The 27,510-nt window shown below is 51.3% G+C and overlaps 1 protein-coding gene across 1 annotated transcript in view; it reads left to right on the forward strand.

Annotated features, from left to right (window-relative positions):
• The window catches only part of LOC144770983 (uncharacterized), a 335,407-nt gene that overhangs the window by 276,514 nt on the left and 31,383 nt on the right, over positions 1-27,510 (forward strand). The window contains exon 13 of the mRNA XM_078655850.1: positions 7,976-8,046. Within this exon, the coding sequence (XP_078511976.1) occupies positions 7,976-8,046 (71 nt within the window). The remainder of the gene's footprint in view (positions 1-7,975; positions 8,047-27,510) is intronic.

A 27,510-nucleotide genomic window follows, 5' to 3' on the forward strand; every position in this document is an offset into this window, starting at 1 on the left:
AAAGCAAAAGGCAGCGTTATTAAACCGTGGATAAGGCACGTTGCCAAAAAACCCGCAATCCTCTGCTGATGATGTCACTGAGCATGTCATGAATGATGTAATATGTGACATCATCAGCAGTGGATTACGGGTAATAGTATCTCTAGTTTACTCCCCTATAGCTGTCTTTCTTTTAACATAAGTGTCTGTTTCCTTCCCTTATACTTACTGTTCTTTTTAAAAAAAAAATTTTTTGGTTCACTTCCGGTTCGCTTACCGGCGAGCGAACTGGGAAGCGAACTACGAGAAATAGAGATTGGCACAGTTCCAAATATTGTACCAATTTTTTAATAACGGGGAGGTAGTTCTGAAAAGAACTTTTTTTTTATTGTTTTTGTTGTTTTATATTTTTTTTATTATTTTTCTGAACATTTTTTTACTTTTTTTGAATTTTTCTGAACAGTTTTATATTTTTTTGGGTTTTTCTTGGAGGGGGCAATGAAAACGATTCATTGTAAAGGGCTCAACAGGAGCAACAAAATAAAAAAAAAGTATTTATTATTTGGGGCGTTTCGTACAAACTTGCATATGATTGTCAATAGCTCTGTTGATCAGAGTGATGCTACTTTCTCTGTAGCAAATGAATCCATTGCAATGTACGCAGACTTGTTTTACTTCACCAAATCTCATTTGTATATTTGGCACCATCTCCCTGCCCTCTGGTCCCGTTACTTCCGGTACAACAGATCTTCTGGCCATAATAGGGAGATTATCTAGGTCGTTCTGAAACTGTGCAGCACTGTAGTTGTTAGGATGCCACCTAGTCAAATGGCGATGCATTGTGTAGTTTCCGAAACTGTATTTTTTGTCGGTCCCTCTGGACAGTCTATCTTGACATATAAGGCAAGTTACGTATCTTGCATTTACTTTTTTCTGACCTTTGGGAATTTTAAAAAATTGCCAAATGAAGTTTTCTTTCCGGTGAGACGTCCTGGGCTCCTCAGGCAAAAACTGCCTCTCTTCGTGCTCGTCGTCCTGTTCCTCTTCTTCCTCTTCTTGTTGAATTATAACTTGAGCAGGTGGTCCACTCTTCCTTGGATGTGGTGGAGGTGGTGGGGAAGCACCAGCTGAAGCTACTAAAGAAGCCATTGCTCACTGGTAACAAAGGGTCTTTCTCTCACAATGATGAAAGTCAGAGTGAGGAAAGAAGGAGGGATTTTCATCATTTGGGAAAAACAAGAGTTCTCAACCAATGAAAAGTGTTCATTTTAGATTATATGACCTAGTCTTACATCATTAGGAAACCAAAAGTGAAATGAACCAATGAAAAGTGTTATTACCAAGTCACATGACCTGCTGTGTTTACGTTAAGCGCTTTGCAGGGCCTCCCGGTTTGCTTCCAGAAACCTGCGCTTTGCGACTCGCTTCGCGTACCAGTTCGCTAACGTAGCACGTCATATGACGTATCACGCGACAACGTGAAACGTCATGCGGACGGGAGGCGTCACGATGTTGTTTTCTAACGCGGCAGTTGCGGTAAAGAAACGTTTACCGGCTCGCGGTCTATTTCGCGGCATCAAGGTCAGCTAACGGGAAGCTTCCCGATTCGCGAAGCGGGAACGAAGAAAAAAAAATATTAAAAAAAAAAATTATTCATAAACATATAAAATATATTTTTGGATTTAAAGAAGAATACATTTTACAGCTACAGATATTAGCTGTTAAAAAACCAATGAAATTCACTGAAAAAACCATAGGTTATAGACCATATATAGTTAGGAATTAGCATTTACAAAACCTTGTGTGAGTAAAATAAGGTTTTTTAAATGCTAATTCCTAACTATATATGGTCTATAACCTATGGTTTTTTCAGTGAATATATATATATATATATATATATATATATATATACATATATACACATATATACACACACACACACACACACCCACTCTTGTGCCTTTATAATGGCATCCGCAGCACCGTATAGCACCACTGTAATTCAACTTAGTGTGCACCCCAACAAGAGCTGGTACATTACAACGTCACTGCTATAAAGCTTCCCTTGTGTACCTTCAAATGTCACCAGCACCGTGCCTTGTACCTTCCAGTATACATGCTGTCAATCTAGGCCTTCCGTGTCCCTGGTTCTGTCTCCTCTCATGTTCTGTAATGTCACCGGCTCTGGGACTTGTACCTTACAATACACATGCTGTGTCCCTGGTTCTGTCTCCTCAGAATAGAACAATTCTTTATTGCTTGAAACATTAATATCCTGAATAAAAAGACAAAATTCCCTAATTCTTCGATGAATGTACAGCTGTACAAGAAATATGTTTCTATGGTTACATGCCGTACTAGAACATTGATACCACATATAAACATCGCACATTGATCATACAGCTAATAACATATTACGGTCACTTTCCCAGGAATATCCAGTAAAAACTATAGATACTATGTGCCATGGTGCAAATAAGCTATAAAGTGCGGGAGCTGTAAACATTATGTACCATTGTGCAAATGAGCAATAAAGTGCCTCTATACGCTTTGAAGCTGATGACTGAAAGTACCGAAGGGCCAAAGGTATAAACATTGTTTGCCATTGTGCAAATGAGCAATAAAAGTGCTTCTGTGCTGCTTTCATGTATTCTTTAGAGCCTGATTACCATAGTAGCTTAAAAACAAGATCTTTCAAGGTGTCAGTAACCTAAAAACAACAACTTTATATTTGCTAATTCATTAAACCGCCTCTTAGGATACAGACACCAGCAATTTTCAGCATTTGTTAATTTTTTTTCTCATATGACACACCTATGGAACGATTCGCCTGATAAACATAAAATAATGGCCTGGCGGGCGGTTCTTGCCTCAGCCTTAAGGAACAATGGTTTTAATTGTGCACAGCGGGGTTTGACGCGCACGCTCCTACTATTTGCAATAAGGTTTCACGTGGTCACCCACACAGACACCCTTTGGTACTGGCCCATTGTTCTATCCAGGTCAGCGCGGCCTCCCTGGCTGGGTTTATGCACAGTCCTAATTTTCAAAATGTTTTCTTTCGAGCCAAGAAGTCGGCATCAGAAGAGGCCGGACTCGTGAGGACTGATGAGAATTCATCACAGAGCAGGCGTGGGTTTTTCCCACCTAGGATGTCTTATCCGCATTAAATGGGTTAATTATATTCTTTTATTTTATTGATTTGTTTAAATCTGGATCTTTTCATTCCTGGCGGCCCTGTCTGCAGATCAAAGCTCTGAAGGCTCGTTAAAATAGGGGTTCTGTATTAGGGTATCTCTGTTATAGTCATAATCTATTGAATAGTCCCGCCCATGTGCGTGGACCCCGGAGCAATCAAAAATAATCTCTTCAGATGTCTTCTTTGCAGTCCTGCATAGACACGCAAGAGAAAATCAAGACAAGTAATGTAGCCTAACACTTAAAAAGGCTACAATGGCCACCACTTCATCCAATCAGTGAACAGGATAGCCCAAAATTTCAGATTTTACACATTTTACCAAGTTTTCCCTCCTGGAGAAAACTCCCCTTCACCAAAATCCTTGAAATGATAGAGAGGAAGGGTTGGACAGACAAGCCCCCATAGGCTGCCATTATGTGTCTGGAAAAGGGATACCGTGCCTTTAATGAACTCTCCAGAGACCCTCGGTATCCCATTATGCACAGCCAAAGTCCTTTTACTTTCAGTTCTTTTTGAAGGTGTATAAAGCAAGGCCTGTAGCATACATTACAGTACCATTTTCTCCGCCGGGGAGGAGGGCGGGCGCTTATGACTATAACAGAGATACCCCTACTACAGAACTGGAGTTACAGTACTGGGTACCCTGTCCAGAGTAAAGTATGGTCACAACCGGACCAGTGGATGATGGATTGGGAGCTTATAATGAGGCACCAACCCCTCACTCTGCAATACCGTTGACATGTTTCAGCCGGCCAAATGTACTACCCCGGCTTTCATCAGGACTCGCATCAATATGATCCCCTGGGGGCTAACCCCGCCTCCTTATGATCCAGGGGTGAAGGTAGCCACCCTTCTGAGTGGCTGCTCAGGTTCATTTAAAATCTAGACTTGAACAGGCGGGGAGCGAGGACAGCTCCCTCTAGTCACACTTCCATCAAGGTGAGCTGTGGCCAACACGCTATGCCGCGTAGAAGAGCTGAATACCTTCTTGCTACTTTTCTTGGCCCGGGTGAAGCTTCACTGTGATGACGAGCAGACTTTGTGGAGGAAAAACAACACAGAGATGTATGCATGTGGTTTTTCCATAGCACCCTAGGATTTGGTATGAGGTACAAATATCCCTTGGTCTTGAAAGGTTTTTCTACAACTGAGTTACAGGAATAACTGCCACAACCGACGCCGATTTGAATTTAACCTGAATCATGGCGAAGTAGTCTGCCTGCTATCTTCGGCAACAGAGAAATCCTGATGGTTTCGGTGAGCTTTAGAGACGCTCCGCATAACATCGCTGCGGAGGCAGAGACTGCCGCACACCGCCTGGAGCCGTCATCATAGAGACGTGTCCACGTGGTGTCACATTTGGGGTCTGCGATCTGTCCTTTTATTTCTGCCTGACGGCAAGAGGACTACGCACAATGCAGAGACCTGGTGATTGTGGCTGCAAGAAACTGCGGTCACTGGTTGAGAGGGTTGAAACCCTGTTCAAGCAAAAACCACAATCCTTGTCAGGGTGAAGTCACAAGCAAACCCTAAATCAACGTGGGCTCAACTCCCTGACAGCTTGGCAAAGAGCAGTACGCTTAACTTGGAGGCAATTTGTAAAGTATTTATGCAGCTATCCACACAGTCATAAAGTCATACACAACACAACAAAAATCCCACAGCATTTTAGAAAAATAGAGAGAAATTGAATAAATAAATTAAAACCAAAACATCAAAAATCCAATCGGCAGAACTGGAGAAATGAAATTTTTAAGATTTAAGTGAAAATAGTGCCTTAAAGCACAAATCGCCAACTGTGGTGATCTGGTCGCGCTGTACCAGGACAAAGCCACAAGTCCAGGCTGACCACGATGGAGGGCGGGCCAGCTACAGGGACCCAGTGAGGCCTGCTGATCAAGAGTGCCTAAAATCCTGGTTGCGGAGCGTTGCATGGTCCGGCATCAAGGATGTGTCGCACAGACGAAGCAATGCGAGTTCTTGGTGTGGACATGCGTCATGCAGCACCGGTTCTGGGGAGCTCCGAAGCTGTGATGCAAGGTCCTGAGTTGTTGTCGAGGAGGCTGTCGACGTTGGGAAGATGCATAGACGTGCGTCAAAGGTATGTTGGCCAGCGGCAGGTCGGATGAGGTTGCAGGCCACAATGCAAAGTCTAGGGTCTGGGCTGCGCTGTGCAGCGGTCCTTATGCGGAGTCTTCAGGAAGCGGAGTCGCGCAGCAGCTCCGTTGTGGAGTTTATGTAATACGATGCGTCATGCTGTGTAGGTTCTTTTGGACACAGTTAGGCGGCGAGCACCGTGCAGGGCCACTTCGAAGGGTCTAGGACTAGGGTGGCACCACTTGGAGGGCACGACTCACAGCTGGTGGGGTCCTGGTGCTGGGTTGAAGATGAAGGAAGTCAGTTCTGCTCACCTCCACCAGGTATCCCAGCCCAGGAGAAGAGGGAGCCATTCATGTTCATCCCATGAGTGGGAAGAGGAGACCCTCACAGGGGTATCTTTCTCATTCTGTCCTCTATTGAGAATTTACACGTGACCAGCACATTCAGCCGGTCAGAGGCCCGCAGACTGTGTGAGAAGCCTCAGACACCAAAACTCTGGACAGAAGAGTGTACACCAATACTGGAGCCATATTTATACCCAGCGGGAAGCGGGGCAGAGTTTTGGTGGGTGAAGATGGATTTGCATTTTCTGTGCTTATGTGCCATTACGCTGAAATGTCCTTAGAATTTTGTGAAATCAAATTGCATGGGTTTAGCTCATTCCTAGTTGTAACTAACCTATAGATGCTGCCCCTACTGTGTGTGTGAGGGAAATCGGCTGGCTGCTGCCAATATGATTTGTTTTTTGGGGAGCTTACACTGCTGCTGCCTGCCCCATCGCTTATGTCCTGCACTAGCCTCCTCATGCCCCTCCTCGTACCCCTCCTCGTACCCCTCCTCGTGTCCCTCCTCGTACCCCTCCTCGTACCCCTCCTCATGCCCCTCCTCATGCCCCTCCTCATGCCCCTCCTCGTACCCCTCCTCGTACCCCTCCTCGTACCCCTACTCATGCCCTCCATGCCCCTCCTCGTGGCCCTCATGCCCCTTCTCGTGCCCCTCATACCCCTCCTCGTGCCCCTCATACCCCTCCTCGTGCCCCTCATACCCCTCCTTGTGCCCTTCATGCCCCACCTCGTGCCCTACATGTCCCTCCTCGTGCCCCTCCTCCTCCTCATGCCCCTTGTGCCCCTCCTCATGCCCATTCTTGTGCCCCCTCGTGCCCCTCCTCCTGCCCCTCCTCCTGCCCCTCCTCCTGCCCCTTTCACACCCCTCCTCGGGCCCCTCATGCCCCTCCTCGTGCCTTTGCTCGTGCCCCTCATGCCCCTCCTCGTGCCCCTCCTTGTGCCCTCCTTGTGCCTTCCTTGTGCCTCTCCTCGTGCCCCTCATTCCCCTCCTCATGCTCCTGCTCATGCCCCTTCTTTGTGCCCTATCTCGTGCCCCTCCTCATGCCCCTCCTCGTGCCCCCTCCTCGTGCCCCCTCCTCGTGCCCCCTCCTCGTGCCCCCTCCTCGTGCCCCTCCTCGTGCCTCTCCTCGTGCCCCTCCTCGTGCCCCTCCTCGTGCCCCTCCTCGTGCCCCTCCTCGTGCCCCACCTCGTGCCCCTCATGCCCCTCCTCGTGCTCCTCCTCGTGCCATCCTCGTGCCCTCCTCGTGCCCTCCTCGTGCCCTCCTCGTGCCCCTCCTCGTGCCCCTCCTCGTGCCCCTCCTCGTGCCCCTCCTCGTGCCCCTCCTCATGCCCCTCCTCGTGCCCCTCCTCGTGCCTTTCCTCGTGCCCCGCCTCATGCCCCTCATGCCCCTCCTCGTGCTCCTCCTCGTGCTCCTCCTCGTGCTCCTCCTCGTGCCCTCCTCGTGCCCTCCTCGTGCCCTCCTCGTGCCCTCCTCGTGCCTCTCCTCGTGCCCCTCATGCCCCTCCTCGTGCCCCTCATGCCCCTCCTCGTGCTCCTCCTCGTGCCCTCCTCGTGCCCTCCTCGTGCCCTCCTCGTGCCCTCCTCGTGCCTCTCCTCGTGCCCCTCCTCGTGTCCCTCCTCGTGCCCCTCCTCGTGCCCCTCCTCATGCCCCTCATGCCCCTCCTCGTGCTCCTCCTCGTGCCCTCCTCGTGCCCTCCTCGTGCCCTCCTCGTGCCTCTCCTCGTGCCCCTCCTCGTGTCCCTCCTCGTGCCCCTCCTCGTGCCCCTCCTCGTGCCCCTCCTCGTGCCCCTCCTCGTGCCTTTCCTCGTGCCCCTCATGCCCCTCCTCGTGCCCCGCCTCGTGCCCCCCTCGTGTCCTCCTCGTGCCCCTCCTCGTCCTCCTCGTGCCCCTTCTCGTGCCCTGAACTAACCTTTGCATCCTTTCCATAAAGCAATCTGGGTTTGTCTCTTGCATCCTCTGTTCACTCTTAAACCCAGTGCACCCCCTGACTTGCACATCATTCCACCGCAGTGCACAACATTTCGGATTGTGTCCAGGGTCAATGGTTTCCAGGCTTCAATAATGCATACATTGGTGTAACACCTGCAGCAGTGGTGCAAGCCTCCTTTACAAGAGGAATGGTTACAGATAAAATGTCAGCATCTTATCCTCCCTCATGACCCCCAAAGTCTGAGTGGACGTGTGCAGCCGCTGTGCACGATTCCCAGTGTGTGGAAAATAACCCCAGGTGCTCATTAAAAGCCAATCACGGTTTCTAAACAGCATTAAATTGAGCAGTGTCTGCCCTCAGATGTACGAGGGACCCCCGGCCCCTCCAGAAGCTGCTAACCACCTTTGATTCCTCTTTTGCAGGAGTGAGAAGCTTCGCTGGATCACTGCACTCGCCCAGCACAAGAAGAAGCCGGACTTCCTCCAGTGCCATGGTAAGGTGCAGCCCCCCCAAGACTTCCTCCAGTGCCACGGTAAGGTATAGCCCCCCCCAGACTTCCTTCAGTGCCACGGTAAGGTGTAGCCCCCCCCAGACTTCCTTCAGTGCCACGGTAAGGTATAGCCCCCCCAGACTTCCTTCAGTGCCACGGTAAGGTGTAGCCCCCCCCAGACTTCCTTCAGTGCCACGGTAAGGTGCAGCCCCCCCAGACTTCCTTCAGTGCCACGGTAAGGTATAGGCCCCCCAGACTTCCTTCAGTGCCACGGTAAGGTGTAGCCCCCCCCAGACTTCCTTCAGTGCCACGGTAAGGTATAGCCCCCCCAGACTTCCTTCAGTGCCACGGTAAGGTGCAGCCCCCCAGACTTCCTTCAGTGCCACGGTAAGGTGTAGCCCCCCCCCCAGACTTCCTTCAGTGCCACGGTAAGGTATAGCCCCCCAGACTTCCTTCAGTGCCACGGTAAGGTGCAGCCCCCCCAGACTTCCTTCAGTGCCACGGTAAGGTGCAGCCCCCCCAGACTTCCTTCAGTGCCACGGTAAGGTATAGCCCCCCCAGACTTCCTTCAGTGCCACGGTAAGGTGCAGCCCCCCCCAGACTTCCTCCAGTGCCACTGTAAGGTGCAGCCCCCCCAGACTTCCTTCAGTGCCACGGTAAGGTGCAGCCCCCCCAGACTTCCTTCAGTGCCACGGTAAGGTGCAGCCCCCCCAGACTTCCTTCAGTGCCACGGTAAGGTGCAGCCCCCCCAGACTTCCTCCAGTGCCACTGTAAGGTGCAGCCCCCCCAGACTTCCTACAGTGCCACGGTAAGGTACAGCCCCCCCAGACTTCCTTCAGTGCCATGGTAAGGTGCAGCCCCCAGACTTCCTTCAGTGCCACGGTAAGGTACAGCCCCCCAGACTTCCTTCAGTGCCACGGTAAGGTGCAGCCCCCCCAGACGTCCTCAAGTGCAACGGTAAGGTGCAGCCCCCCAGACCTCCTCCAGTGCCACGGTAAGGTGCAGCCCCCCCAGACTTCCTCTAGTGCCACGGTAAGGTGCAGCCCCCCAGACTTCCTCTAGTGCAACGGTAAGGTGCAGCCCCCCAGACTTCCTCTAGTGCCACGGTAAGGTGCAGCCCCCCCCAGACTTCCTCCAGTGCCACTGTAAGGTGCAGCCCCCCAGACTTCCTTCAGTGCCACGGTAAGGTGCAACCCCCCAGACTTCCTTCAGTGCCACGGTAAGGTACAGCCCCCGCAGACTTCCTTTAGTGCCACGGTAAGGTGCAGCCCCCCCAGACTTCCTTCAGTGCGACGGTAAGGTGCAGCCCCCCCTAGACTTCCTTCAGTGCGACTGTAAGGTGCACCCCTCCAGACTTCCTACAGTGCCACGGTAAGGTGCAGCCCCCCCAGACTTCCTCCAGTGCCACTGTAAGGTGCAGCCCCCCCAGACTTCCTTCAGTGCCACGGTAAGGTGCAACCCCCCCCAGACTTCCTTCAATGCCACGGTAAGGTGCAGCCCCCCCAGACTTCCTTCAGTGCCACGGTAAGGTGCAACCCCCTCCAGACTTCCTTCAGTGCCACGGTAAGGTGCAGCCCCCCCAGACTTCCTTCAGTGCCACGGTAAGGTGCAGCCCCCCTAGACTTCCTTCAGTGCCACGGTAAGGTGCAGCCCCCTAGACTTCCTTCAGTGTCACGGTAAGGTGCAGCCCCCCCCAGAGTTCCTCCTGTGCCATGGTAAGGTACAGCCCCCCCAGACCTCCTCCAGTGCCACAGTAAGGTGAAGCCCCCCCAGACTTCCTCCAGCGCCACGGTAAGGTGCAGCCCCTCCCAGACTTCCTCCAGTGCCACAGTAAGGTGAAGCCCCCCCAGACTTCCTTCAGTGCCACGGTAAGGTGCAACCCCCTCCAGACTTCCTTCAGTGCCACGGTAAGGTGCAGCCCCCCCAGACTTCCTCCAGTGCCACGGTAAGGTGCAACCCCCTCCAGACTTCCTTCAGTGCCACGGTAAGGTGCAGCCCCCCCAGACTTCCTTCAGTGCAACGGTAAGGTGCAGCCCCTCCTAGACTTCCTTCAGTGCGACGGTAAGGTGCAGCCCCCCCAGACTTCCTACAGTGCCACGGTAAGGTGCAGCCCCCACAGACTTCCTTCAGTGCCACGGTAAGGTGCAACCCCCTTGTTAGACGGACCGGGAGGGTCGGCCGAGGATAAGGGGAGAGGTCTCCGGGGAGAGCCGTCTCCAGCGAATCGTACAGACAAGTAACTTCCCCCCCACAGACGGACACCACACAAGGATAAAGTTCAACGATACTTTATAGGGAATTCTTCAAGTACGGTAGAATGGTACAAGGAGGTCTGGACTCAGGGGTCCCCTCTATTCTGGTCTCTGTTTGGGAAAAGGGTAGCGGGACAGTCTTGTTACCAAAAAGATGGAAATAGCTCTCAATCCTCGAGCTCGGTGGTGTAGATGAACGGGCCGCGGCGGAGCCAGCAGGTCCCGAGATGGATGAAGGAAGACGACGGTCCGCGGCAGAGCCAGCAGGTCCCGATGAAGGTGGTGGTTACAAACGGTCCGCGGCCACGCCAGCAGGTCCCGACGACGATGAAGGATAGGGTGGTTCCCAAAGCCGCGGCAGCGCCAGCAGGCAAGACGAGGGCGCACAAGACAGAGCTACGGCAGCGCCAGTAGTCCGTCAAGGATGAGTTCTTCTTTGCGTCTCTCGACTCCAAGATACAACTCCCGTCCTGCTCTGGAGCTGCCCCAGTTATAGGGCTGGTGTCCTTTGATGTCCGGACCCTCGCACTTGGAGGTCGGGAGGTCCGGGATGAGGGAGTCCAGACACCCAGCAGGGGGGTGGAGCCAGCGCCCGGGGAGGCGATGGGCGAGCGGCACTTGGCGGGGGAGAGCCATCGACACCTCTTGCTCCCATTGACTGACCAAGTAGCCCGCTCACCTCCTGGGTGGATGTTGGTGCCGGAATGTCTGAGGCCTGGCCAGGCCCAGGGTTGAGGTCGATCGGGGGCCAGGCGGCCTCGTGGTGGAGTGTCCAAGATGGCGCCCAGGATGGGCGCGCAGGCCGGTAGTGGGTCGGCCTACGCGGTCAACAGGTTCGAGTGTAGGGGTCCCTGCGGGGACGGTGGACGTGCAATGGTGGTGTGTGGTACTTGCGTGGCTGGGCTCGGGCCTGGTTGGGCCGGGGGAGAGCGGCCCTTCATGTGGCCTGTCCAACATGCGTCCCCCCCAGCTGAAGGCGGGGAGAGTTACCCATCCTCTTGGGGACTCTTCTCGTCGAGGCGGAAGAACCGGGACAGGCCATCTGCGTTGGCGTGATCTGGCCCAGGCCGATGTTCAACTGTGAAGTCCATCCCTTGTAGGGAGATGGACCAGCGTAGTAACTTCGGGTTTTCCCCCCGCATCTGCATCAGCCACTGCAGGGGTCGGTGGTCGGTCTGTACCCGAAAGTGTGTGCCAAAAAGGTAGGGCCGGAGCTTCTTGAGGGCCCATACCACCGCGAAGGCCTCCCTCTCTATGGTGCTCCAGCGTTGTTCCCGTGGTAGGAGTCGCCGGCTGATGAAGGCCACCGGTTGATCACGGCCTTCGGTGTTCACTTGAGACAGGACTGCCCCAATGCCATGGTCGGAGGCATCCGTCTGGACGATGAACTCCCGGCTGTAGTCGGGGGCCTGGAGCACAGGGGCGGAGCACATGGCGGCTTTCAATTGTTCAAATGCAGCTTGACACTCTGGGGTCCAGTTGACTTTCTGGGGCTGATTTTTTGACGTGAGTTCTGTGAGGGGCCTCACGATAGTACCATAGTCTTTCACGAACCTTCGGTAATAGCCCGTGAGGCCCAGGAAGGCTCGTACCTCGGTCTGGGTGATGGGGGGCTGCCAGGACTGGATGGCGGCAATTTTTAGCTGCAGAGGGGCCACCAGGCCGCTTCCCACCTGGTGCCCGAGGTAGGTTACCGACCCTTGCCCAATTTGACACTTGCTGGCCTTGATCGTGAGGCCAGCTCGCTGAAGGGCTTGCAGCACTGCTCGGAGGTGGTGGAGGTGCTCGGACCACTGGTTGCTGTATACAGCGATGTCGTCTAGGTAGGCGGCGCTGAATCCTTCGAGCCCCGCCAGGACCTGATTGACGAGCCGTTGGAATGTTGCTGGGGCATTCTTCATGCCGAAGGGCATGACTGTGAAATGGTAATGGCCATCGGGAGTGGAAAAGGCAGAACGTTCTTGTGCCCGGGGTGTGAGGCCGATTTGCCAGTAGCCCGCCGTCAGGTCGAAGATACTGAGGTAGCGGGCAGCTCCCATGCGGTCGATTAGTTCATCTGCCCGGGGGATGGGATGTGCGTCTGTCCTGGTGACCGCATTCAAGCCCCGGTAGTCGACGCAGAACCGGAGTTCTGGTGTGGTGCCGGGGGCAGCTGCTTTGGGGACCAGTACTACAGGGCTGGCCCAGGGGCTGTCTGAGGGCTCGATGACCCCGAGCGTGAGCATTCTGGCTACTTCTTCCTGGATGCAGGCCCGTACCCGATCTGGCACGCGGTAGGCCCGGTGGCGGATAGGGGGGCTGTCCCCCGTGTCCACATCGTGCGTACACCAGGAAGTGACACCTGGGGTGAGGGAGAACAGGCTGGCGAATTGTGACAGGAGAACTCGGCACTCCTGGCGTTGCTCTCGGGTGAGGGCCTCTGAGAGTCGGACCCCATCTACGGAGCCGTCTTTCTCCCGAGTCCGTAGGAGGTCAGGGAGGGGCTCGGAGTCCTCTTCAGCCCCATTGTCTGTGGCCATCAGGAGGCTGAGTTCTGTCCGTACAAAGTGCGGTTTCAGTCTGTTAGCGTGGAGGACCCGGAGGGGGTTCCGGGAAGATTCCAAGTCGATGAGATAGGTAGCCGGACCCTTGCGCTCGACCACTTTGAAGGGCCCTGTCCACTTGTCTTGTAGGGCGCAGGGTTCGGTGGGGGACATCACCCATACCTGTTGCCCAGGTTCAAATTCGATGGAGGAGGCATTCCGGTCATACCACCTTTTCATGTCCTCTTGACTGGCCTCTAGGTTGGCTTTTGCTAGTTCTCGGAATCGCCGGGTCTGGTTGCGGAGTGTTAGGAGGTAGCGGAAAACATCTGGTGGGTTCTTTAGAGGGGGCATCTCCCAGCCTTCCTTGACTAGGCTGAGCGGCCCCCGCACGGGGTGTCCATATAGCAGTTCAAATGGGCTGAAGCCCAGGGACTTCTGGGGAACCTCTCGATAGGCGAAGAGGAGGCACGGCAGCAGCACATCCCACTGGCGACGGAGGGGCTCTTCCAACCCCCCGATCATCCCTTTGAGCGTGCGGTTGAACCGCTCAACGAGTCAGTTTCCTTGAGGGTGATAGGGGGTCGTGAACCGGTAGGTAACCCCGCACTGTTGCCAGAGAGACTTCATATATTTCGAAATAAAGTTCGTGCCTCTGTCACTGACGACCTCCCGGGGGAAGCCCACCCGGGAGAAGATCCCCATCAGAGCCCGGCCGACTACCGGGGCTGTCACAGTCCGCAGGGGAACAGCCTCCGGGTAGCGGGTGGCGTGGTCCACTAGCACCAGGATGAATCGATGGCTTTGTTTTGTGCGCGGGTCCAGGGGCCCTACGATATCGATTCCGACCCTCTCGAACGGGGTGGTGACCACGGGAAAAGGTTGCAGGGGGGCTTTCAGTTTGCGGCCGCTCTTTCCACTGGCTTGGCACGTGGGGCAAGATCGGCAATGCTGGTGTACATTGTCCCTCATTTTGGGCCAGAAGAAGTGGGTCACCAGGCGGCTATAGGTTTTGTCTTGACCCAAGTGTCCTGCCAGGGGGACATCGTGGGCCAGGTTTAGCAGAAAGTCTCTAAAACGGAGGGGTACCACTAGGACTCGGCTGGCCCCCAGCTCCGCGATTCTTTGCTCACTGTACAGCAGATCATTGTCCCAGTAGACCCAGTGAGTTCCGGAGGTATCCCCTGCGCTTTGGGCTAGCGCTTGCTGGCGGAGTCCCTCGAGGGAGGGACAGGTCTTTTGTTCTTGGCGAAATTGTTCTTGCGTGGGCCCCCCCTCTTGAGGCCACTGGTCGGGGTTAGCGAGGTCTGGAGGTTGAGCTGGTTCGGGGGGGACGTCACGGTCGGTGGTTTCGGCGGGGGCGACCGGAGGCGGTGGCGCCGGCCATTCGGGTTCCTCTGGGCGGGGGTTGGCACGGGCGGTCATGGACCGGGTGGTGACGCACGCCCAGTCCGGGACGCCCAGCATCCCCAGGTGCTCTTTTCGTTCGACTGCTGCCCATGGAGAGCTTTCCAGGTCATTACCCAGGAGGCAGTCTACGGGGGCATCATCTCGGACCGTCACCTTCAACATGCCGGAGACCCCTCCCCATTCGAAGGGGACGCAGGCCATCCGACACAGACTTTCTGAGTTATCGGCTGAACGTACAGGGCAGAGAATGTTTGGTAAGTATTGTTCGGGGGTCACCAGGTGACAGCGGACGGCTGTTACACTGGCCCCAGTGTCACGAAGGGCTTCAGCCCGGCGTCCATTGATGCCCACCCATTGGCTGTACTTCTGGGTATTAGCGGGTAGGGGGACCCGCGGGACCATGTCTCTCCCCCCTAGGCAGGCGAGAGCCATGGCGGCTGGCTCCCATTCTTGGTGTTCCTGTTCATATTCTTCTTGTTCCTCTGAGATCTGTTCCTCCCCCAGAGCAGCAGCGGCTACTTGGCGGGGTCTTGGGCTCTGGTACTGGGGGCAGTTTGGGTCGTTTGCATAGTGTCCGACTCGTTGGCATCGATGGCAGGTAACATTGGCTCGATATCCCGGTCGCGCTGGGGTGCTGCCCCGGTTGGCCGGGGGGGTGGTGCTGGTAGTGGGGGTGACCGGAGCGTTGCTTCTTCCGCGTCCTTGGCCTCCACCTCCTCGGGGACGGTGCTGACCATTGTTGTTCCGGTTCTGTTCGTAGGACCCATTTCGACCCACTCTGGTGATCTCCCACCGGTCAGCTTCGGCTGCGAGCTGCCGGGGATCCGTTAACTTGCTGTCGAGGAGGTGCTGGCGAAGTTCAATGAAGCAATTGTTCGACAGATGCTCCCATACCATAAGATTGAACAGTTGTTCGTAGGTTGTGACCTTGCTTCCTTTGATCCAGCCCTCGAAGGCTCGGCTAAAGTAATTGACATAGTCCACCCAAGTTGTACCCGGGATGCGGGTGCAGTCTCGGAACCTCTGACGGTACATCTCGGGTGTGAGGCCATAGCGGGTGAGGAGTGCAGCTTTCATATGGTCATAGGAGGTCATCTGGTGGTCCGGGAGTTGCAGCAGGGCGTCGCGGCCCTCATTGAGGAATCTCCCCCACAGACCGGCCCCCCAATCGCTTCTATCGATCCGGTGTGCAGTCATAGCGATTTCATAGGCCTTAAACCATTGCTGGATGTCGTCCTCTCGGAAGTATTCTCGAACGACATCCTTGGGGATGTGTACCTTCTTCTCTGTTGCCCCTGGAGTGTGGGGTTGCTCGGACACCCCTGCTTCTTTATTCTGTTTGCGTAGGTCGATTTCAGCTAGTTTCCGCTCATGTTCATATGCCAGTTTCTTTTCCTCGAGCTCCCTTTGTCTCTGTTTCTCCTCTCTTTCTTCTCGGAGACGCAGGTGCTCTAAGTTGATTTTCTGTTCGGCCAACTTCAGTTCAACGTCCATTTTGAGCCGGGCCATTTCCAGCTCGTGTAGTCGGGTTCTTTCTCGTTCCTGGATCTCGTCTGGCGAGAGACCCGTTCTTCGCTCTTCAGGGGCCATGGGGGTTTGTGCTGCGATGTTTTGATCGGGGGTTCCGGCAGCCCCGGTTTCTGCCCAAGATTCTAGGGCCTGCTTAAAGTCATCTTTGGTATTTAGTCCGGTGGTAGCGATACCTAATTCGATACAGAACTGTTTAAGTTCACGATGGCTGTACTCGTCCAATTTCTCCATCTGGAATTTCTCCGTTGATCCGCTGTCTTTAGTTGACATCGTGATTCGCCGTGGGGTGAGCTACTCTCTGTACGGTTTATGCGGTGATTCGGATCGCGCCGCTGGCCACCAATGTTAGACGGACCGGGAGGGTCGGCCGAGGATAAGGGGAGAGGTCTCCGGGGAGAGCCGTCTCCAGCGAATCGTACAGACAAGTAACTTCCCCCCCACAGACGGACACCACACAAGGATAAAGTTCAACGATACTTTATAGGGAATTCTTCAAGTACGGTAGAATGGTACAAGGAGGTCTGGACTCAGGGGTCCCCTCTATTCTGGTCTCTGTTTGGGAAAAGGGTAGCGGGACAGTCTTGTTACCAAAAAGATGGAAATAGCTCTCAATCCTCGAGCTCGGTGGTGTAGATGAACGGGCCGCGGCGGAGCCAGCAGGTCCCGAGATGGATGAAGGAAGACGACGGTCCGCGGCAGAGCCAGCAGGTCCCGATGAAGGTGGTGGTTACAAACGGTCCGCGGCCACGCCAGCAGGTCCCGACGACGATGAAGGATAGGGTGGTTCCCAAAGCCGCGGCAGCGCCAGCAGGCAAGACGAGGGCACACAAGACAGAGCTACGGCAGCGCCAGTAGTCCGTCAAGGATGAGTTCTTCTTTGCGTCTCTCGACTCCAAGATACAACTCCCGTCCTGCTCTGGAGCTGCCCCAGTTATAGGGCTGGTGTCCTTTGATGTCCGGACCCTCGCACTTGGAGGTCGGGAGGTCCGGGATGAGGGAGTCCAGACACCCAGCAGGGGGGTGGAGCCAGCGCCCGGGGAGGCGATGGGCGAGCGGCACTTGGCGGGGGAGAGCCATCGACACCTCTTGCTCCCATTGACTGACCAAGTAGCCCGCTCACCTCCTGGGTGGATGTTGGTGCCGGAATGTCTGAGGCCTGGCCAGGCCCAGGGTTGAGGTCGATCGGGGGCCAGGCGGCCTCGTGGTGGAGTGTCCAAGATGGCGCCCAGGATGGGCGCGCAGGCCGGTAGTGGGTCGGCCTACGCGGTCAACAGGTTCGAGTGTAGGGGTCCCTGCGGGGACGGTGGACGTGCAATGGTGGTGTGTGGTACTTGCGTGGCTGGGCTCGGGCCTGGTTGGGCCGGGGGAGAGCGGCCCTTCATGTGGCCTGTCCAACACCCCTCCAGACTTTCTTCAGTGCCACGGTAAGGTGCAGCCCCCCCACCAAGACCTGTCCTGTGGCCTCGGGCACTTGGCGAGCCCAGACCAGGATGGGGCACCTCCAGCCTTAGGTTTGTCTGTTCCATTACTCCTCTCTATCATCCTTATCTTCAGGTTCCTCTCTTTACTTCTAAACCTCCTCTTCTCCTTCCCCGTCCTCTCTAGCTTCATCTGTTTGCATTGTCGTCTCCTTCCTCTCCACCACACCCTCTCTCGTCTCCCCATCCTTCTCTCTCTATTCTTTGAATGATGCATCAGAGGAGAGGAGAGGGCTGTGGACTGGGGAGGATTCCGTAGTGTTCTTGCATGATGTTTTATTCCCTGTGTTTTTCTGCTCTAGCTGCTCAGCCTGTGTGGGTGTGCTCTGTATGGATTGTTGGTGAGTGGACCTAGAGTAGAGTGCCTGGGTGACTGGACGAGGAGGGACAGTGGTGGATGGGGTTGAGCAGCTAGCAGGCAGTTCCCGGTGGGGCTGTTGACATCAACTTACAGACTGCCCTACAGAGCTTATCTACTATTTATCTAATTTGACTACCTGTTGAATAAACCTACTTGGACTTCAGCTTACAAGCGTGGTCTTGATTACTACAGATCCTTTAGTAGCAATCAGAAGGTAGAGGTAGACGTTTTGTGTGACGGCAAGTGTTGGGGAACACTTGAAAACTGAGCTTCCTTGAGAGAAAACCAGCCTGTGGGCAGGAGAGGGAGTGGTCAGGATGACCCGAGTCTGGACACTCAGCCTGGACAGGGGCCACCAGCAGACTTAGAATGTTCTGGATTTGAGCCAGAAATTTGAGATATCCTGGCTCCAGGAAGTTGTATCAGGAGAGGCCATGAACTTAAGACGAGGCAAGGGACGGGCCGTGAGGGGGATACAGTAGATTAAAAGACTGGGATGCTTTAATATGCCCCTCAAGTGCCTTACATGCCTCCATATTAAACCATATTCTGAAAATAGGTGCTCCTATTCACACCAGTAAGAATGTCTAAAGTTTGCATGACAGGAAAGAGTGAGACTTCAGTCAACAGTGCATGAGCATCAGTACCCAGACTGAAACCTAAGTGACGTAGAATGAGCATCAGTACCCAGACTGAAACCTAAGAGACGTAGAATCATGAGCATCAGTACCCAGACTGAAAAACAAGAAACGTAGAATCATGAGCATTAATACCCAGAGAGAACCCTACGGGAGGTAGAATCGTGAGCATCAATACCCATACTGAAACCTAAGGAACGTAGAATATTGAGCATCAGTACCCAGACTGAAAACCAAGAAACGTAGAATCGTGAGCATTAATACCCAGACTGAAACCTAAGGGAAATAGAATCATGAGCATCAGTACCCAGACTGAAAACCAAGAAACGTACAAGCGTGAGCATCAGTACCCAGACTGAAACCTAAGTGACGTAGAATGAGCATCAGAATCCAGACTGAAACCTAAGTGATGTAGAATGAGCATCAGTACCCAGACTGAAACCTAAGTGATGTAGAATGAGCATTAATCCACAGACTGAAAACCAAGAAATATAGAATCATGAGCATCAATACCCAGACTGAAAACCAAGAAACATAGAACCATGAGCATCAATACTCAGACTGAAACCTAAGTGACGTAGAATGAGCATCAGAATCCAGACTTAAACCTAAGTGATGTAGAATGAGCATCAGTACCCAGACTGAAACCTAAGTGATGTAGAATGAGCATTAATCCACAGACTGAAAACCAAGAAATATAGAATCATGAGCATCAATACTCAGACTGAAACCTACGAGACTTAGAATCATGAGCATCAGTACCCAGACTGAAAACCAAGAAATATAGAATCATGAGCATCAATACTCAGACTGAAACCTACGAGACTTAGAATCATGAGCATCAGTACCCAGACTGAAACCTAAGGAACGTAGAATCGTGAGCATCAGTACCCAGAATGAAACCTACGAGACTTAGAATCATGAGCATCAGTACCCAGACTGAAAACCAAGAAATATAGAATCATGAGCATCAATACTCAGACTGAAACCTACGAGACTTAGAATCATGAGCATCAGTACCCAGACTGAAACCTAAGGAACGTAGAATCGTGAGCATCAGTACCCAGAATGAAACCTACGAGACTTAGAATCATGAACAGCAGTACCCAGACTGAAAACTAAGAAACGTAGAATCATGAGCAACAATACCCAGACTAAAACCTAAGGAACGTAGAATCATGAGCATCAGTACCCAGACTGAAACCTAAAGGACGTAGAATGAGCATCTGTACCCAGACTGAAACCTACGAGACTTAGAATCTGAGCATCAGTACCCAGACTGAAAACTAAGAAACGTAGAATCATGAGCATCAGTACCCAGACTGAAAACTTAAGATGAGGCAAGGGACGGGCCGTGAGGGGGATACAGTAGATTAAAAGACTGGGATGCTTTAATATGCCCCTCAAGTGCCTTACATGCCTCCATATTAAACCATATTCTGAAAATGGGTGCTCCTATTCACACCAGTAAGAATGTCCAAAGTTTTCATGACAAGAAAGGCAGAGACTTCAGTCAACAGTGCATGAGCATCAGTACCCAGACTGAAACCTAAGTGACGTAAAATGAGCATCAGTACCCAGACTGAAACCTACGAGACTTAGAATCATGAGCATCAGTACCCAGACTGAAACCTAAGGAACGTAGAATCGTGAGCATCAGTACCCAGAATGAAACCTACGAGACTTAGAATCATGAACAGCAGTACCCAGACTGAAAACTAAGAAACGTAGAATCATGAGCAACAATACCCAGACTAAAACCTAAGGAACGTAGAATCATGAGCATCAGTACCCAGACTGAAACCTAAAGGACGTAGAATGAGCATCTGTACCCAGACTGAAACCTACGAGACTTAGAATCTGAGCATCAGTACCCAGACTGAAAACTAAGAAACGTAGAATCATGAGCAGCAGTACCCAGTCTGAAAACTAAGAAAGGTAGAATCATGAGCAACAATACCCAGACTGAAACCTAAGGGATGTAGAATCATGAGCATCAGTACCCAGACTGAAACCTAAGGAACGTAGAATCATGAGCATCAGTACCCAGACTGAAACCTAAAGGACGTAGAATCGTGAGCATCAATACCCAGACTGAAACGTAAGGAACGTAGAATCATGAGCATCAGTACCCAGACTGAAAAACAAGAAACGTAGAATCATGAGCATTAATACCTAGAGAGAACCCTACGGGAGGTAGAATCGTGAGCATCAATACCCATACTGAAACCTAAGGAACGTAGAATATTGAGCATCAATACCCAGACTGAAACCTAAGGGACGTAGAATTGTGAGCATCAGTACCCAGACTGAAACCTAAGGGACATAGAATCATGAGTATCAGTACCCAGACTGAAAAACAAGAAACGTAGAATCGTGAGCATCTGTACCCAGACTGAAACCTAAGGGACATAGAATCATGAGCATCAGTACCCAGACTGAAAACCAAGAAACGTACAAGCGTGAGCATCAGTGCCCAGACTGAAACCTAAGGGACATAGAATCATTAGCATCAATACCCAGACTGAAACCTAAGGGACGCAGAATCATGAGCATCAATACCCAGACTGAAACCTAAGGGACGTAGAATTGTGAGCATCAGTACCCAGACTGAAAAACAAGAAACGTAGAATCATGAGCATCAGTACCCAGACTGAAAACCAAGAAACATAGAACCATGAGCATCAGTACCCAGACTGAAAACTAAGAAACGTAGAATCATGAACATCAATACCCAGACTGAAACCTAAGGGACGTAGAATCATGAGAACCAGTACCCAGACTGAATTCTAAGAAACTTCGAATCATGAGCCTTAATACCCAGACTGAAAACCAAGAAACATAGCATCGTGAGCATCAATACCCAGACTGAAACCTAAAGGACGTAGAATTGTGAGCATCAGTACCCAGACTGAAAACCAAGAAACATAGCATCGTGAGCATCAATACCCAGACTTAAACCTAAGGGTCCTAGAATCGTGAGCATCTGTACCCAGACTGAAAACTAAGAAACTTTGAATCATGAGCCTTAATACCCAGACTGAAAACCAAGAAACATAGCATCGTGAGCATCAATACCAAGACTGAAAACCAATAAACGGGGAATCATGAGCATTAATACTCAGACTGTGATACCTAAGGGACGTAGAATCATGAGCATCAGTACACAGACTGAAACCTAAGGGACGTAGTATCTTGAGCATCAATGCCCAGACTGAAAACCAAGAAACGTAGAATGATGAGCATCAGTACCCAGACTGAAAAACAAGAAACGTAGAATCATGAGCATCAATACCCAGACTGAAACCTAAGGGACGTTGTTAGATTTGGGGGTCTCTGTTTGGCACAGGTAGGTACTTGTGACAAATAGGGACCCTCTCCTTAGTCCGGGAAAGGGGATTATACACCTAAAATAACCCCTGCTCACCCGCTAGGTTGCATGGCGCGAGCAATCCAGGCTTATTTCAGAGGCGTTTTAAGTTAAGCAGTTGTGACCACTTTCAGTAACCCAGTGACAACACTACAAATGGACACCACACAGGTTTTATATAAAAAATAAGTAGACTTTATATAGAGTTACCACAAGACCATAAACAACAAAAATACACACTATGATTACTTCAAGATGGTAGATTAAGCTTAGTTCAGTTCAGTTCTTAAATGCGACACTCTGTGTCAATGTACCTTAAGTTACATTGCGCTTCCACGACAAGCAATGTCGCAGCGATGGGAAATGCGGCAAAGTTCAGATACAAAGAAATAAAGACGTGAAGATCTTCCAGATGCAGCACGCTTCTCGGGGATGCAAGAAGCTCTCGGTTCGATGCGTGGACTGCAGGGGCGACACCCTTACGATGCGACGGCAACAGCTCCAGCGGCGACTCTTTTCTCCACGATGCGTGAAGCTTCCGCTCGATGCGACAACTACAGCTGTGACATCCAAGATGCGACGTCAGCAGCTCCGACAGCGACGCGCTTCTCGGGGATGCGAGATGCTCTTGGTCGATGCGGTGCAATGCAACAGTTCCAGCGGCGACACCCTCCTTCTCCGAAGTTGCGACGGCAGGCACAGCGAAGGCGACACGCTCCAACCTCGTTGCGAGATTCTTCTCCTGATGCGGTGCAGTGCGACAACCACAGCGGCGACACCCTCCTTCTTCGGAGTTGCGAGGGCAGCAGCAGCGACAGCGATACGCTTCCTCTCCATTGTGGCACGCTTCTCTCTGATGCAGTGCAATGCTACAGTTTCAGCGGCGACACCCTCCTTTCTCCGGAGTTGCGACAGCAGGCACAGCAACGACGACACGCTTCTTCTCATTGAGTCGCGCTTCCAGCTCCTTGTGACACGCAGTTCCTCAGAACGCCCAAAACAGCAGCAGGCCCTTCCAAAAGAACTCTGGGGAGCTGGGGGATGAAGTCTGTTGTCCCTGAGACTTCAGCAGGAGGCAAGCTCTTTTCCAAGCCCTTGGAGATCCTTCACAAGTTGAAAGCAAAGTACACAATGTTCCTTTCTCCTTCCTTTGGCAGTAAGGCAACCATTGCAGGTCAATCCCCCAAGCAGCACTTCAGCTTGGGAATAGTCTCTCCTCAGTTTCTTCAGGTTCCTCTCCTCGGTAAAGGTTTCTTCTTGTAGTCCAAAAGTGATCTAATTTCTCAGGAGCAGGGTCCCAATATTTATACCCAGAAATCCTTTGTTCTCTGACGGGAGAGGGGCCTTTGCCCAGTCCAAACCAGTTCTGAAGCACTCTGTTTACCAGGCTTCTCCTTTCCTTTCACAGTGCAGGGCAGAGACAACAGACGCCCCACAGGAGGCGGAGCCAGCATTGTGGAAGGCAAGTACAGTCCTGGAGCAATTTGTTGACAGGACTCCTTCTTCTTTCAGTGTGCAGGGCAGAGACATCACAAGCTCCCCAGGGGGTGGAGCCAGCATTGTGGAAGGCAGGCACAGTCCTATTCAGAGTTCAGGTGCACTCCTCCCTCCCATCAAGATGCAGATCTCTCTATTGACCACTGGGTGACTCAGCCTATCTCCTGGAATTCCCCAGCCCTGTCACTCACAGAAACCAGACATAGGAATACATATCCTAGCAGAGACAGGTTTGAATGGTTAGACAAGCAAATACCTACTTTCTAAAAGTGGTATTTGCAAACACAGAATATTAAAATAAACTTCACTAAAAGATGTATTTTATTATTCTGAGTTCAGGCATCCTAAACTCGAATTTCTACCATGTTCTCTGAGCCTGTTCGGATTATAAAATGTAACAATTCTAATAGCCCATTCTGGCCTATGGAGAACAGGTAGCCTTGCAATAGTGAAAAACGAAAATGGCTGTAATTCACTATTAGGAGATGACACACATACCAGGGCTTGTCCTACCTTATACTTACAATGCACCCTGCCCTTGGGTCTACCATAGGGGTGACTGATATGAAGAAAAGGGAAGATTTAGGGACTGGGAAGTGGGTGCACTTGCCCAGTCAGCATGACATTACCAGACTGCACACAGGCTCTGCAATGGCAGACCTTAGACACATTTTACAAGGCTGCTTCTGTGGGTGGCACAACCAGTGCTGCAGGCCCACTAGCAGCATTTGGATTATACGCCCTGGCACACTCGAAGAACTAGACTTGGGTCTGACAAGTAAATCAAAATAGTCAACATTGAATCACTAATACATACAATAATTTACAATAGGGAGCACTTGCACTAGCAGTGGCACAGTGCCCAAAGCATCTAACACCAGCAAAAACATATGAGGCAACAGCAAAAATGGAAGGGAGACCCACGCCAATGGTGCCAGGTCTAACAGACGTAGAATCGTGAGCATCAGTACCCAGACTGAAACCTAAGGGATGTGGAATCGTGAGCATAAATACCCAGACTGAAAACCAAGAAATGTAGAATCGTGAACATCAGTACCCAGACTGAAAAACAAGAAACAAAGCATCGTGAGCATCAGTACCCAGACTGAAACCTAAGAGACGTAGTATCATAAGTATTAATACCCAGACTGAAAACCAAGAAACATAGAACCATTAGCATCAGTACCCAGACTGAAAACCAAGAAACATAGCATTGTGAGCATCAGTACCCAGACTGAAAAACAAGAAACATAGCATCGTGAGCATCAGTACCCAGACTGAAAACCAAGAAACGTAGAATCATGAGCATTAATACCCAGACTGTGACACCTAAGGACGTAGAATCATGAGCATCAGTATCCAGACTGAAAACTAAGAAACATAGCATCGTGAGCATCAGTACCCAGACAGAAAACCAAGAAACGTAGAAACATGAGCATCAGTACCCAGACTGAAAACCAAAAAATTTAGAATCGTGAACATCAGTACCCAGACTGAAACCTAAGAGACGTAGTATCATGAGTATTAATACCCAGACTGAAAACCAAGAAACATAGAACCATTAGCATTATTACCTAGACTGAAACCTAAGGACGTAGAATCATGAGCATCAGTATCCAGACTGAAAACTAAGAAACGTAGAATCGTGAGCATCAGTATCCAGACTGAAAACTAAGAAACGTAGAATCATGAGCATCAGTACCCAGACTGAAACCTAAGGGACGTAGAATCATGAACATCAGTACCCAGACTGAAACCTAAGGGACGTAGAATCATGAACATCAGTACCCAGACTGAAACCTAAGGGACGTAGAATCATGAACATCAATACCCAGACTGAAACCTAAGGGACGTAGAATCGTGAACATCAATACCCAGACTGAAACCTAAGGGACGTAGAATCGTGAGCATCAGTACCCAGACTGAAACCTAAGGGACGTAGAATCGTGAGCATTAGTACCCAGACTGAAACCTAAGGGACGTAGAAACATGAGCATTAGTACCCAGACTGAAACCTAAGGGACGTAGAATCATGAGCATCAGTACCCAGACTGAAACCTAAGGGACGTAGAATCATGAGCATCAGTACCCAGACTGAAACCTAAGGGACGTAGAATCGTGAGCATCAGTACCCAGACTGAAACCTAAGGGACGTAGAATCATGAGCATCAGTACCCAGACTGAAACCTAAGGGACGTAGAATCATGAACATCAATACCCAGAATGAAAACCAAGAAATGTAGAATCATGAGCATCAGTACCCAGACTGAAACCTAAGGGACGTAGAATCATGAACATCAATACCCAGACTGAAACCTAAGGGACGTAGAATCATGAGCATCAGTACCCAGACTGAAACCTAAGGGACGTAGAATCGTGAGCATCAATACCCAGACTGAAAACCAAGAAATGTAGAATCATGAGCATCAGTACCCAGACTGAAACCTAAGGGACGTAGAATCATGAACATCAATACCCAGACTGAAACCTAAGGGACGTAGAATCATGAGCATCAGTACCCAGACTGAAACCTAAGGGACGTAGAATCGTGAGCATTAGTACCCAGACTGAAACCTAAGGGACGTAGAAACATGAGCATTAGTACCCAGACTGAAACCTAAGGGACGTAGAATCGTGAGCATCAATACCCAGACTGAAAACCAAGAAATGTAGAATCGTGAGCATCAGTACCCAGACTGAAACCTAAGGGACGTAGAATCATGAACATCAATACCCAGACTGAAACCTAAGGGACGTAGAATCATGAGCATCAGTACCCAGACTGAAACCTAAGGGACGTAGAATCGTGAGCATTAGTACCCAGACTGAAACCTAAGGGACGTATAAACATGAGCATTAGTACCCAGACTGAAACCTAAGGGACGTAGAATCGTGAGCATCAATACCCAGACTGAAAACCAAGAAATGTAGAATCGTGAGCATCAGTACCCAGACTGAAACCTAAGAGACGTAGAATCATTAGCATTAATACCCAGACAGAAAACCAAGAAACGTAGAATCATTAGCATTAATACCCAGACTGAAACCTAAGAAACGTAGATCCATGAGCATTAATACCCAGACTGAAACCTGAGAGACGAAGAATCATGAGAACCAGTACCCAGACTGAAAACTAAGAAACGTAGAATCATGAGCATTAATACCCAGACTGTGATGCCTAATCGACGTAGAATCATGAGCATTAATACCCAGACTAACACTTCAGGGACGTAGACTCGTGAACTGTAGAACAAGGATGCAGAACCATGGAGAGCAAAGATTCAGTTACTTACACCCAATCACCAGCTCTCCGTGCAGCGTGTATCCTCTGCCCAGTTGTGTTGCCCCGGTCGCTTCTGGGACCCAAACTCACCTATCCTGTTTGCTGCCTTTGGCCTCCTTGCGACTCTTGGCTTCCCTGAACCTCTTGGGCTGTGACCAGTGTGGATTCTGGTGGTAAATTCTGGCTGAAGGTTTCCTTCAGCCTCTGGCCTCCTCCCACGCCTGCTCGGATGATCACCTACTATGATGCAGCCTTTCCATTTTGAAACAAATCTTTATTACATTCTTTCCACAAGCATTGCATTCTGCGTTATCAGGGGTGTATGCCTCTCACAGGTCAGCTAGCAATGGAGAGGGCACTGGCTGCAGCCGGTCTGTCCGGAGCACCCGAAGTCCAGTTCCAACGGTGTTTCTGGATGGCGCGTGGCATGTATGAGAGGAAAGCCCTGATTTGTTGGCTTTCTGGGAGAGAATGGGTTATTTAGAGTCAGGCGGGAGTAGCTGGGAGCGGTGGCCCTAATACGGGGCTCATTTCCAGTGAGAGTAACCTGAGAGTAATGTTGTGATGATCCTACTGCTGGGAAGGGTAGGGGTTCCCCTACTTTGTTCCTCATAGCTTTGGGCAGCATGTTCAGGAATCCAGTCTGGTGTGAAATGTTGAGATAACACCTTGTTGACCATTTGCAGTGTGTGTTGAGAACATATCCCAGGTAAAATATACCTCCATTCATCTGTAATATGTTAGCAGCGTGCTGGTTGTATTGGAAGAGTATCGGCTCTGGGGCGTGTAGTCCTTCTAGCCTGCCTTGCGTTTTATAGGGGTATTTGGGGTGGATTATGTGTTTGCAACCATGAGGAAAGAGCCCTAGACCTGGTCAAATGCACCTACTTGGCCATTTATCTTGTAATTCTACTGTTAGAAGGATGTTACTCATAATGCTTCTGCTAGCCATTCAGGTTCACCTGGGACTAAGCGTTGTGTCCGGTGAAGGAGGATCGACTTTGCCAGTTGCCATCCGTCGGTGTCGGAAGTGTAATTCTGGTAGGCCTGAAATGTCCCTGCCCCCCAACATCAAGACCAGCCCTTAACTTTTTGTTTTCAGGAGCAAATAAAGACCTGGCTTTTT

This window comes from Lissotriton helveticus, chromosome 7, assembly GCF_964261635.1.
Source record: "Lissotriton helveticus chromosome 7, aLisHel1.1, whole genome shotgun sequence".
Classification (NCBI taxonomy): Eukaryota; Metazoa; Chordata; class Amphibia; order Caudata; family Salamandridae; genus Lissotriton; species Lissotriton helveticus.